The sequence below is a fragment of the Sturnira hondurensis genome, unplaced genomic scaffold (genome assembly GCF_014824575.4).
Source record: "Sturnira hondurensis isolate 20B ecotype Veracruz unplaced genomic scaffold, ASM1482457v3 Scaffold0004136, whole genome shotgun sequence".
Taxonomy (NCBI): Eukaryota; Metazoa; Chordata; class Mammalia; order Chiroptera; family Phyllostomidae; genus Sturnira; species Sturnira hondurensis.
Genome location: NW_028076767.1, coordinates 42,638,238 through 42,650,861, shown reverse-complemented (window position 1 = coordinate 42,650,861; position 12,624 = coordinate 42,638,238). Strand labels below are relative to the sequence as shown.

The window sequence follows — 12,624 nt, the reverse complement described above, 5'->3', positions numbered from 1 at the left end:
TGGGACTCTCTGAGCTTCCTGGACTTCCTGAAAGTCTATTTCCTTTGCCAGATTGGGGAAGTTCTCCTTTATTATTTGTTCAAATAAGTTTTTAATTTGTTGTCCTTCCTCTTCTCTTTTTGGTACCTCTACAGTTCAGATGTTGGAACATTTAAAGATGTCCTGGAGGTTTGTAAGCCTCTCCTCATTTTTTTGAAGTCTTGTTTCTCCATTCTGTTCTAGTTGAATGTTTCTTTCTTCCTTCTGGTCCACACCATTGATTTGAGTTTCAATTTCCTTCCCATCACTGTTGGTTCCCTGTACATTTTCCTTTATTTCACTTAGCATGGCCTTCATTTTTTCATCTAATTTGAGATCATGTTCAACCAATTCTGTGAGCATTCTGATTACCAGTGTTTTAAACTCTGCATCTGGTAAGTTGGCTATCTCTTCATCGTTTAGTTGTAATTTTTTCTGGAGCTTTGATCTGTTCTTTCATTTGGGCCATTTTTTTGTCTCAGTGTGCCTGTTACATAGTAAGGGGAAGAGCCTTAGGTGTTCACTAGAGTGGGGCAACCCACATTGCTATGTTCTGATGCTGTATGTGTGGGGGGGTCTGAGAGGGAACAGTGGCACTTGCTCCACTCTGATGGTTTTCAGTCACTTTCCCTGCTACCCACAAGTAAATTAGGCCCTTCTGGTGCTGATTTCCATGTGGGTGGGTCTGTGTACATTCTAGGACCCTGTGGGTCTCTCCAATGAACTGTCTTATGAGGCTGGGATTTTCTCCTGCTGCCACCTGGTGTTTTCAATCAGAGGTTTGAGGCTTTATTTCTCCACACTGTAATCCTGGGTTGTGCATCTGTCTTGCTCCCCAGTTTTTCCTCCCAATTTTTCTGCACCTGAATGTGGGACTGCCCACTCCACCAGCCCCCACGGGAGTCTTCTCTACCTGGCTGCCTGTCTCCACCCCTCCTACCAGTCTGGATGAATGTGTCTTCTTTAACTCCTCTGTTGTTGGACTTCCATACAGTTCGATTTTTCTGTCAGTTTTAGTTGTTTTTTTGTTTTTTAATTGTCGTTGTCCTTCTTTTGGTTGTGCAAGGAGGCACATTATGTGTACCTACACCTCCATTTTGGCCGGAAGTCCCCTTTCCTTTCCTTTCCTTTCCTTCCTTTCTTTCTTCCTTTCTTCCTCTCTTTCTCTCTCTCTCTTCTTTTTTCTTCTTTCTTTTTCGGATATACTACATTTTATCTGTCCACTCACCTGCATATATTTTTGGGCCCAGCACACTTACTCTGCATAACTCTGCTATTCTGTGCAAACATTTTAGTAGTTGCTTGTCTGTAAATCCTAGAGGATTGGATTGTTAAATGGTCTCTAAAAGTCTCACTCTCTAAGATTCTGTTAAAACAAAAAGTCCCAGGGGCAGATCTGAATTCTTAGGTTATTCATTTATTCAACAATATTTGTTGAGCCCTCATGGCACACCAAGCTCTGTGTTAGACACAGGAATTAGGGTCTAGCACTCTTGGGATTTCTGCTCTAAGCAGGAGACAGAACTCTTTTCACAAGGTGCACAGCTCCCGTCCTGGTGAGTCAAAGCACAACACAATAAGCACATTCTAATGGGCCCGATGTTCAATCACAGATGCCTTTCTCTATCCCCTTCCTTGACCTTCTCACTGCTCTCTGTTTCCCTCAGCTGCTCCCATTGCATTCTGAGTTTCCCACACACTCTTTTGTAATTGCTAGTTTGCATGGCTCTCCTCTCTCTGGAATGTGAGCAACCTGAGGACAGACTGGTATTACTTTATATGTCCGGAGCATAGTACAGAGCAAGGCATCTTGAAAGTGCCCAAAAGTTATTTGATGAATGAATGTATAAATGAATGAATGAATGAATCTTATTCTGACAAGTGTCAGGAGGAAATAGAATTAGGGACACCACGGCCGCTTCAGATCTCCTGAGTTCTAGACACAGTGATTCTTCCCTCGGTAGTTGCACAGTCAGTGGTGGCATGCTTGCCACTCCAGGGTAGAGGAAGGCACAATGACAAATGAGAAAACAGTCCTCTAACTTCTCTCTGCTCTTGGAACACAGGCTTGTCACAGACTTCTTACCACTGTCATTAGTATTTTAACAGTATCCCTAAGGTCACTCTGAGAGCAGACTATTTAGGGAAACAATATGAAAATGGCTCTGTATGGCAGGGCGGCCAGCCCAGATGCCAGAGGTAGTGACTTAGAATGGTTTCCCAGCCTGACTCCAGGCCCCTCCCTGTTCCATCTTGCCACCACCCAGCTCTGCTCTTAGCTTCCTCCTTGATTTCTGCTCTCGGTCATCCTGCCTGACCAGAAGCCAAGAGCGAAGGGGACAGAACGCATCGTGTGTATTCCTGTGGGACTCTGGGCCAAAGGTGGAAGGGGGAAGACCCAGGAGGCTAAACCAGGCAAGATGCTGCAGGTGGAGAAGAAAACAGGAGGTTCTGGGAGGGCTTTGCTGCTTGTCATTGCTGGGGGCTTGGGTCTAATCAGAGTCCCAGTAAAATGACTGGGACAGAACATTCAAGGGAAAAGAGACATAGACATGCCTGGTCTCAGATGACTTGGAGCTTTCAAAAGAGACTGTATTTAGAAGACTCTTATTCTGTAGTACTAAGTACATACATGTGGTCTACTTTAATAGGACCATGTTTTAGCTGTGTCCATCTCAAGACAACTCTGGAGATTCTTATCTCTCCATGGGCACCTTTATTTTCATGGTCGCGTACCGGGACCAATTGGTTTGGTCCATCACACACATGTATTTCATGGGTGATTGGCCATCACGCTACTGTGGCGGCTCTGCTGTGGACCCGCCATGTGCCACCAAGCCCTCCAGAAAGACTCGATCCCTGGGCGGGCTACAACCTGCTGGGTTTCTTGTCTTAATGGCTGAGGAGGAGTGAGGTGCTAGTTGGAAAGAAATTACCGTGGGTGTGGGTTGATTCTGTTTTCCCTTAGCATCTGTACCGTGTAAAATGTGCTCCTGCTCTAGGCACCCAAATGAATTTCTTCAATTCTAAATTCACACCCGTAGCTACTTCTCTCTGAGCCAGCATCCGATGAAAATGCAGTGATACCTGGTCCTAATCCTGTGAATCAGGAGTTGGAGGGGACATCTTTCCTCACCTTCTTGACACTTTGCCTTTTAATTCACACAGTCCTTTTTGTTGAGTTAGTAGTTTCATTTTTAGTATAGAAATCAAGTTTAATTAAAGCTTACTTGTCATTTAAAATAATAATGTGTTTGATTTAGCATTCTTAATTACCTTGAGTAAATTGCCTATAGAGGCTCACCTAATTCACTTGTTTGTCAGATTATTACTGCTGTTTGTGCATTTTGAAGGATGCCTCTGTAACGAAACACTGGGGTGGAGTCGGGGCACTCGATACTTTCTGTGACAAATGCTAAGGAGATGGTCTCTCCACCCTAGTCTGTTTGTTCAGCTGGAGGATTTTAATCATCCTACTGAGTTGTCATCATCAAAGTTTTAAAAAGCTTCAGTGTTGGAAAATTGCTAGTAATGAAGTGTCTGGGAAGGGGACATAAAAAATGGGAGTAGCACTCATGTCCAGCAAGAATCTGCCACTTAGGTGTCCCCTTTCAGCTTCTTATACAGAACGTGGCTACACCTTTCCTTCACCCCACAATATTTTCCTGCAGACTCGAGAGCGTGTATAATGGGATCGTATTTCTAATGCGTTTGAAGAACTTACAATAAATCATTGGAAGGCTTGTCTGTGATTAGTGGGAAAATATGTGTTGAATAAGGCAATGATTTTGTTATTCTGAGTGTATTACGATCATTAAATCAGTGTTAATAAATAACCACCCAGAGGAGAGGGTTTTAGAGAACTTAATATAGAGGGAAGAATGATTTGTTATTTGCATATCAGTTAGTATAGGTTTTATGTATGGGTTTTAGCTCATGGTCTTTGGGAGTGCTGTTTTGGCTTTGTGTGTGTGCTGTGTTTTAGCAGAGATGAATGAGGGATTTCTTTATGGTTCTGGGTAAGTTTGCAGGAAAACTTGAGTCAGTTTCTAACTTATTGATGTTAAATAATTGCAGAGCCTAATCATTAGTTTACTTCCTACACTTGATAAACTGATTGATATTCCCCCTATAGAATATGACATGACATAATAGAACACATTGCATTAATTTAAATATTTCCTGTTGTCTATAACCAAAATGTGGAACACATTCTACCCAGAGCCCTTCATTAGTGTTAGTTAGATACTAAAAGCATCTCTGGATGATGTAGCCAGAAGGCATATCTCAAATAGGAAACATTCTCTGTTTTATACTAATGGATTATTTGTAGAGAGAGTGTATATGCATCTTACGGAACACTAGTAATGAAAGTAAATGAATAACAGCATCAGTTTTTCATGTTTGCACTCCAATTTGGGGCTCTATGATAAAGGCAAAAAGAACGCTCCCTTCCACGCCAGATAGAGTCTGCATCCTAATGTACTCTCTTTGTTCATGAAGGCACAGCCCTAGTCTGGCATCAATAGGACATGCCCTTTTAGACTCCTTGTTGTGATGGAAGGGATGCTATCCTGAGGTTTAAGAGATGTGCTGTGGTCACTTAGTAACCCTGTAACCTTGGACAAGTTACTTGACTTCATTTCTTTACCTGGAAAGTGGTCATGTGAACTAGAAAATTTCTAAGGTCATTCTAATAAAATTCTGTGCTTCTAGTGGTACTGAACTATCTCTGACCCGTATTCCTTTCCATGGTCTTCATGCATCCAGGGATAGGAGCTGGGGACAGCCAGAAGGTGCGACTTAGAGTGAAGCAGATAGGCTCGCAGGGGCACCCAGCTCTCTGCCTTGTCAGTGCTCTGAGTTCTGATGAGCCTGCACCTGACCACAGACCAGATCTGACCTGGCTTTTTAACTCTCCTCCTCACTGGGATAGGGAAGTAGCGGATGCGGTGAGTGAGGTTAGAGGCAGAAACATCTGGAATATACTCTTGATATGTAAAATAAAACTCTGCCTTGGCTGGTGTGGCTCAGTAGATTGAGTGACAGCCTGCAGACCAAAGAGTTGCTGATTTGATTCCCAGTCAGGGTACAAACCTGGGATGTGGGCCAGGTCCCCAGTAGGGGGCATGGGAGAGGCAACAACACATTGATGTTTCTTTCCCTCTCTTTCTCCCTCCCTTCCCCTCTCTCTGAAAATAAATAAATAAAATCTTTAAACAAATAAAATAAAATAAAACTCTACCTTGGTTTAAGAAACCAAGGTAAACATGAAAAATTCATTTCATCTTATTTGACTTAGAAAAAAACTCTAAACCTTATGACTTTTACATGTTGATATACTTTTTGCCGTAGTAATGAATTTCTTCCTTATTTTATTTTTAAGTTATAAGGTAAAAATGTTAATAAATATTATAAAAAATTCAAACTATATGCACAAAATGCTAAGAAAAAAAGAAAGTTCTTTTCCTCTACCACTGTCTAGGCATATCTGCTACTAAAACTTTTATCTGTGTATTTCCAGACATTTTTCTATGCATATATCAAAGCAGTTGATGTGCCTATCTTTTTGCCTTAAAAATTGCATTATACTATAAATACAGTGATGTCAACGGCTTTCTTAAAACTTAAATGTCTTTCATGGCTATTCTGCCATGAGATCATAGCAATGTATATGTTCATTAAAAACAGCAACTAGATTTGTTTGTATAAGTGTATGAACATATTAGATCATATCTAAAGCAGTAACTCTGTAGACAATGTCACACTAACACACTTCACCCACACACTTCCTTGATCTGTCCTAGGAATGTCAGTGAGAACTGGCCGTTCGCTAGGCATTCCAGTGTTACCTGCCCTGAGCCCTTTCATAACGTGGGCCCCAGAATGAAGACACTCTTATTCCTAAAGGTAGCTCTTTATTAGCTGTTCTGACTAATAAATCTATAGTTATTGTCAATAAGCTAACATGTAACCTTTGCAGATTTTATGTATTTTTAAAAACTGTGCTTGATGCTTGTATAGTGCTTACTGTGTATTAGGCACAGTTCTAAATATATTTCAAATTTAAGGTAATTTGATCCTTATGACAATTATATGAGGTAGGTACTATTATGATTCCATTTTAGATTTTTTATGATTTTTCTATATAAACAATCAGGTCATCTATAAATAATGAGTCTTCTTTTTTTTCTTTCTAATCTTTATGCCTTTTATTATTTTCCTGCCTTACTGTAGTGGTTAGGACTGTTAGCACAAGGGTGAATGGAAGTGGTGAGAGTGGACATCCTTGTTACCAGTCTTAGGGGAAAGTGTTCAATATGTCACCATTAAATATGATTTTAACTAAAGATTGATGAAATCTCCTTCTAGTTTCAATTTGCTGAGAGTTTTTTTTTTTAATCATGAGTTGGTATTTAATGTTGTCAGATGCTTTTTCTGAATGTGTTAAAATTCCAAATAGTTTTTCTGTTTTATTCTGGTAATATGGTAAATTATAATGATTGATTTTTTAAATATTAAAACTGTGTTATGTTTCTGAGATAAACACTACTTGGTCATGATTTTTAAAGGATAATTCTCCTTTTTATATATTGGATTTTGTTTTATAATATTTGTTGAGGATTTTTATTTTGGATCTATATTCATGTATATTGAGCTGTAATTTTCTTTCCTTACAGTATCTTTGTCAGATTTTGGTATCAGGGTTATGTTGGCCTCATAAAATGAGTTTGGGAGTGTTCCATCCTGCTGTTTTCTGAAAAGGTTTGTGTAGGATTAATATATTTTTTCTTTATGTGTGTGATAGAATGTGCCATGAAACCATTTGTACTGGAGTTTTCTTAATGGGAAGGATTTTGATAATATATTCGATGACTTTAATAGACATTGAGCTATTAAGCTTTTTAATTTCATCTTTTGACAGTTTGGGTCAATTCTATTTTTCAAGAAATTTGCCTATTATAGATACTTATTATCATTTCAATATATTAAGATCTCTAGAAATAGCTTATTTTTTATTCCTGATACTGATTATTTGTATTCCCTCTTTTGAATTTTTGATCAGTCTAGGTAGAAATTTGTCAATTTTGTTGATGTTTCAAATAAGCAACTTTGTAAAAAAATTTTTTGCTATTGTTTTCCTGTTTTCTATTTCACTGATTTCTGCTGTTTCTAAAAATTAATATTTCCCTTTTTACTTACTTTGGATTTAATTTGCTCTTTTTTCTAACTTCTTAGGTGGAAACTTTTGTCATTTCTTTTATACCTTTGCTCTTTTCTATTATAAATGTCGAAAGCTATAAATTTCCCTCTACACACTGCTTTAACTGTGCCACACAAATTTTGATAAGTTATGTTTCTGTTTTATTTAGTTGAAAATATTTTTGTGTTTTCTCTATGATTATTTTTTGGGCCATGAGTTCTTGAGAAGTGTCTTGTCAATTTCTTAATATTTGTGGGTGTCTAGGTATCTTATTGTTGTTATTTTTAGTTTAATTGAATTGTGGTCAGAAAACATATTTGGTAGGATTTCAGTCTTTTGAAATTTGCCGACACTTGTTTGTAGCGCACCAGGTTGTCTATCATGGTAACGTACCACGTACACTGGAAAGGAATGGGTATTCCACAGTTCCTGGGGGCAGCATGCTGTAAATGTCAGTTAGATCAATGTGGTTGATAGTGATGCTCAGGTCTCCTATGTCCTCAATTTGTTGTCCTGCTGTTCTCTCAGTTATTGAGAGAGTAGAGAAACTCTCCAACTATGACTGTGGATTTGTCTGTTTATTCAATACTTACGTTAATTTTTGCTTCAAAATGTTCTATTTCAGAACTTATGCATGTATTATTTTTTTAGATAAATTGCCTGTTATCATGATAAAATGTCCCTCTTTGTGTCTGGTAATACTTGTTGCCTTGATATCTAGTTCATATGATATCACTATAGCCGTTTCAGCTGTGTTCATTTTTAGTTTTTTTAACCTATTCTTAAGATCGGATAGGTTACATTGTTCTATCTTCAAGTTCACTCATATTCTCCCCCAACCCCAATCTGTTAGGTTTATCCAGTGAATTCTTTTCATATATTGTATATTTTAGTTTTAGAATTTCAAGTTGGTTCTTTTTTATAGCTTCCCCTTCTCTGCTCATATTTCTTTTACATCCTTTAGCGCAGTTATAATAGCTACTTTAAAATCCTTGTCTGCTAATTCTAATATCTGTATCATCTCAGAGTTGTTCTCTATAGATTACTTTTTCTTTAGAGGATGGGTTATATTTTTGTATTCTTTGTATATCTGACAATTTTGGAATAAACCTCAGACATTGTCAGTCATGTGTTACAGAGATTCTGAATTCTGTCATATACTCTTGAAGAGTATTGATTTTCCCTTTTAGCTGGCACTTAACTTGGCAGAACTCAAATTCTAATTTTATCTTTGCTGTGACAGACAGCAACAGAAATCTCTTGAGTTCTTTTTGCCTTACCTGGGCTGGTTGGAGTCTATTCCATACATGTATAATATTGTCATCAGCTAGAGATTGATTGGGTTTTATATACTGAGTTTAGGCCTTCCCCTCTGTGGCTACCTTTTCTCTGGTTTCCACCCTCGTTTTCTAGTTGTTATCATCTCCTGGAACCTTATGCTCTGATTCCTCAACTGGTAAGATAGCAGGTGTCTGTCTGAGATGTGGCTGTGCTGTGGAACTGACTCATGGGCCTGCCCTTGGAGGAGAGACTATAAAAAACTGGGAATTTTTCAAGAGTCATTCTTCCAAGGGTCAACCCTCCATTAGTTTCTGCCTGCTCTTGGTCACTGTCAGAGAGTTGTTTTTTTTTTTTCTGTTAATATTTTATCTAGAGTTTATGGTTTTTATCCATGAGAAAGTTGGTTTGATGTGAGTTACGGTTATGGCGAGAAGCAGAACTCTATGAGCCCCCTTTACAGATGAATGAAACACACACACACACACAGGCACACACTCACTCTCTCTCTCTAGTAAGTTTGAGTACCTTACCCAAGGTCATATCTATGATTTGAACATAGGCAAATAAGCAGTTTGATTCTAAATCCTTACAATTTCTTCCAAGAGGAGGATTTAATGGTAAAAAATTTCAGGACAATGGCAAGAAGTATGAGAAATACTGTGGGATTAATAGGGAGATAAGGGGTCAATTCCTTATGCAGTGGACCAGTCTCAGGATCTTACCAGTCAGTGGATGCTTCATATGTCTTTGGGTGTTTACATTATGTTATCCACTAGTTTATATACAAGCTGCATGAAAGAACTATGTTGCTTTTGGTTAACTGCAAGATAGAGCTTTAGTTATGAAACAGCCCTTATTTTTAGGGTTCTGTGATATTGGGCTCCTTGGGTCATCTGACTTAGAAACTGGTGAAGTTGGTCATGTGGGCCTTTTAGTGATTCACATAAAGAGAACTGTTGAAGGAGAGTAGTATACAGTAGTATAATGAATGCAGATAAATTGTTTATTGAAGAAACTCACAACCATAATTATGAGGTAGTTGCCTTTAGGAAATGTAAGCCTAAGATTAATTTAGCTGATGTGAACCTTAGACCTTGGAAGCATAACAATAGGACCAAGCTTGAGCAACATTTGTTTTAGAGTTTCTACTCTTTCTTGAATGTCTTCCTCTTTCTCCTCTAGCTTAAGTCAGTTTCAGTTAACATTTATTAAATGATGAATTTCATCTTATTCTTCTTCTCCTTTGATTTTATCTTCTTTTTTGGGGGGTAGTTTTGAGCCTGGCTTGCTTCATACTGATTTGGTCATAGTTGATAAGCTTATTTGTAAAGTAGTGAAATCTCTTCATGTGTGTTCCTTTCAAACTACAGGAAAAGGCCTATTTGCTCTTGGAATTCTCTCGGCATCCCACACTTGTGTTCTCAGACCATACTGAGCTGATTGGCCGGTTAGGAGTAGGGGTTCAATACTAGATTGACTGATGGCTCTGAATCCCAGCCAGTCAGTTCTGGGAAGGTGGGCTTCCCTTCCGAGTGAAATAAAGCTGAGTCCTTGAAGGCCATGATAAAGATTTTGGCTTTCTTCCTAAGAATGATGGGAAGCTATGTGGAGTTTTAAGCAGCTGAGTGACAAATCCAGATTTAAATTTTTTAAATAATCACTCTGGATGTTTGTGGAGTAGTTTAGCATAATCAAGTTCTATAGTATAGAAATTAACATACTAACGTTTAAAGTTTAACCCAGGGATACAATATGGAAGAGCTGAAACCCTGTGTAGTCTTCAAGCAGCCCTCTTGAGTATTGTTAATCCTGATTGCAATTTTGAAAAAAGTTGAGAAGCCAAAAGTTTGACGTTGATTTTTTTTATGCGAGTAAGGGCCTGGAATGTGAGTTTGTATTCATGACAAGAGAAATTTTATTTTCATAATGAAACCTTGAAACAATGCAAATATCAAAGAATTAGAAAGTTGAATATTGCAAAGCTACTAAAAGTGTCAATTCTATATTTTACACTTGTATGGAAACTGATATGTCATACTTTGTTAATTTTCAAAAGCAAAATAAAAAATATAGTATACATTTTTAAATGATGGAAAAAATTATGTTTTCTTTTAACCAAAAATATACAAAGTAGAGATGAATCTTGTTACACTTTATTAACCCTCCCAGTTCTGTTGCTTAACATCTGTTAGAAAGTTCTGTTGTTCAAAGTGAAAAAAAGCTAATATTATTTAAGGAATCATTGGAAATCTGAGTTAAGAGCATTGAGATGCTGCTAAGACACTTGTCTCGTCAAGAGATTCCAAGTTTTCATATGAAAATGTACTGTTGTGTTTCCCTTTCCCAAACATTTGTGGAGATGGAGGAAATTTTACACACATCTTAAAGAAAGAAATTGACAACTCCTGAATTAAACACATTCTTTCAGAAGGTTCCAAGTTTAATAATGATTTGTTTGATTGATTCTCCCAAATTTTTATAGGAATAGGATTTTATGCTTCTTATATGCAACTTGCTAAATCACAGCACTCATATTCCTCATTGAAATAGGCATTTAAACGTGCATAGGCAAAACAAACATAGGGGACAGCCACCGGAGATGCGCTGCACCCTGGGCAGTAAGTGGAATATCAGATGACTCTGTTTTTGTAAATAGTGTCAATTCTGTCTTCTGGGCTGAAAAACTGGCAAGTGACAGCTCTCTCTAGTATTTCCTGAGGCCATCTGCACCGTTTTAGAGAATAAATCACAAATAGACCTTTGAACTAAGGCAGTCTTGCTCGACCTATCCTTTTGCAACTGACTGCCAGTCCCAACGGGATACTGAAGGGGAGGCTCACTAGGAATAAACAGTGGAATCCTTGTCCAGGAATCACTGCCTGGCAATTGTTTCATGGAAAACAGGGAGAGGTGGGGGCCAACAACCCTGCTCTGTTCACTGGCTCTTTAATTTAGATTACCAATGATAAAGCCGGGGCTCCGGCTAAAGAAAGGTAGGATGCATACGCAGAAACATTAGTGCTAATATGCTGCAGAAAGACCAGATAAATCAGCCCAGCTCTCATACATCACTGAGGGAGAAGCTGATTGCAACTTGACCATGTGCCTGAGTAGTCCCATCAGTGAGAAGAGCAGAACATGGATTAAAAAACACTAGAATGTACCTTTAGGGCTACTGCCGTGCTGGACCTGGGAGAAGTGTCTGGTGTAAGTTTCAGCTTGTTTTATCCACGTATTTACCCGTGTGTTCCCACGCAGGGAGCTTGTTTCTCTTTCTCTGTTTCCAGTGGAAGCTGCAAGCATGTTTATTTACAGTTGTAGCCTTTATTTTGTATAAATGTAATACCAACCTAGTAAAAGTTCTTAACAGAGGACAGTTTCGCCCAGTGTTTATCCAGGAGAGAAATGCAGAAAAGTGATGCCTATTATTAATGCCTGTAGGACTGCCTGTGGGTGAGTTTTGTTTTTCCATTTCTTGTTGTGTGGGGAGGTGAGGGTGAGAGGGGTAGATTTTAAACGAAACACTCAGTCCTTTTGCCATTCATTGAAAAAAAGCGTGTTGGTAACCCAGTATTTCGTTCCTCCTGCGGTCTTTTGTTTTGAAAAACTGTGTTTGAATATGTGAGCCAGACTGCTCGCAACACATTATATTTTATGACTGGGATGTTTGTATTGTTTCATATCTGTTATTAGACAATATAATCATAAAGGATGTTTTCTATGGACCTTTTTATATTTCAAAATTAAGTACAGATGGTAATTTCCAGCCGTTTTAAAAATTTGTCAATTATTTAATTTAGTGTCACTCAAGCATCTGCACAGGGAGAAAGCTGGGATGGTACAAAACTGAATAAGCATTGATTGCTCGTCTGAATTGCATCTTTAAAGTTTTTTTCCTCAAATCTCTGATTTCACAGTTTATTTTTACCAAATTAGATTATCATGTTTCATTATCAGGACTGAATGGGTGGGACTCTCTCAGATATCCTACATTTTCCCATTGGAACAGCTTGCAAAGCACTTGCTGGTTGTTACTCTGAGGGAAATTCTCACGCCAGCTCACCTAGAAGAGAGCTTAAATAATGCATGGGCAAGAGCGAGACAAGATGGAATTTACAGCC

The 12,624-nt window shown here is 38.4% G+C and overlaps 1 protein-coding gene across 6 annotated transcripts in view; it reads left to right on the top strand.

Annotated features, from left to right (window-relative positions):
* Window positions 1-12,624, top strand: part of RAPGEF4 (Rap guanine nucleotide exchange factor 4) — a 287,261-nt gene that overhangs the window by 94,092 nt on the left and 180,545 nt on the right. For 2 of the 6 annotated variants that reach the window (XM_037044448.1, XM_037044443.1), the window contains exon 1: window positions 11,876-11,956. The exons of 3 other annotated variants lie outside the window; for them this stretch is intronic. In XM_037044448.1, coding sequence (XP_036900343.1) covers window positions 11,922-11,956 — 35 coding nt within the window. In that variant the 5' untranslated portion in view covers window positions 11,876-11,921. Of the gene's footprint in view, window positions 1-11,875; window positions 11,957-12,624 lie in introns of those variants that run through there. One more of the 6 variants, XM_037044447.1, reaches the window with a different exon arrangement.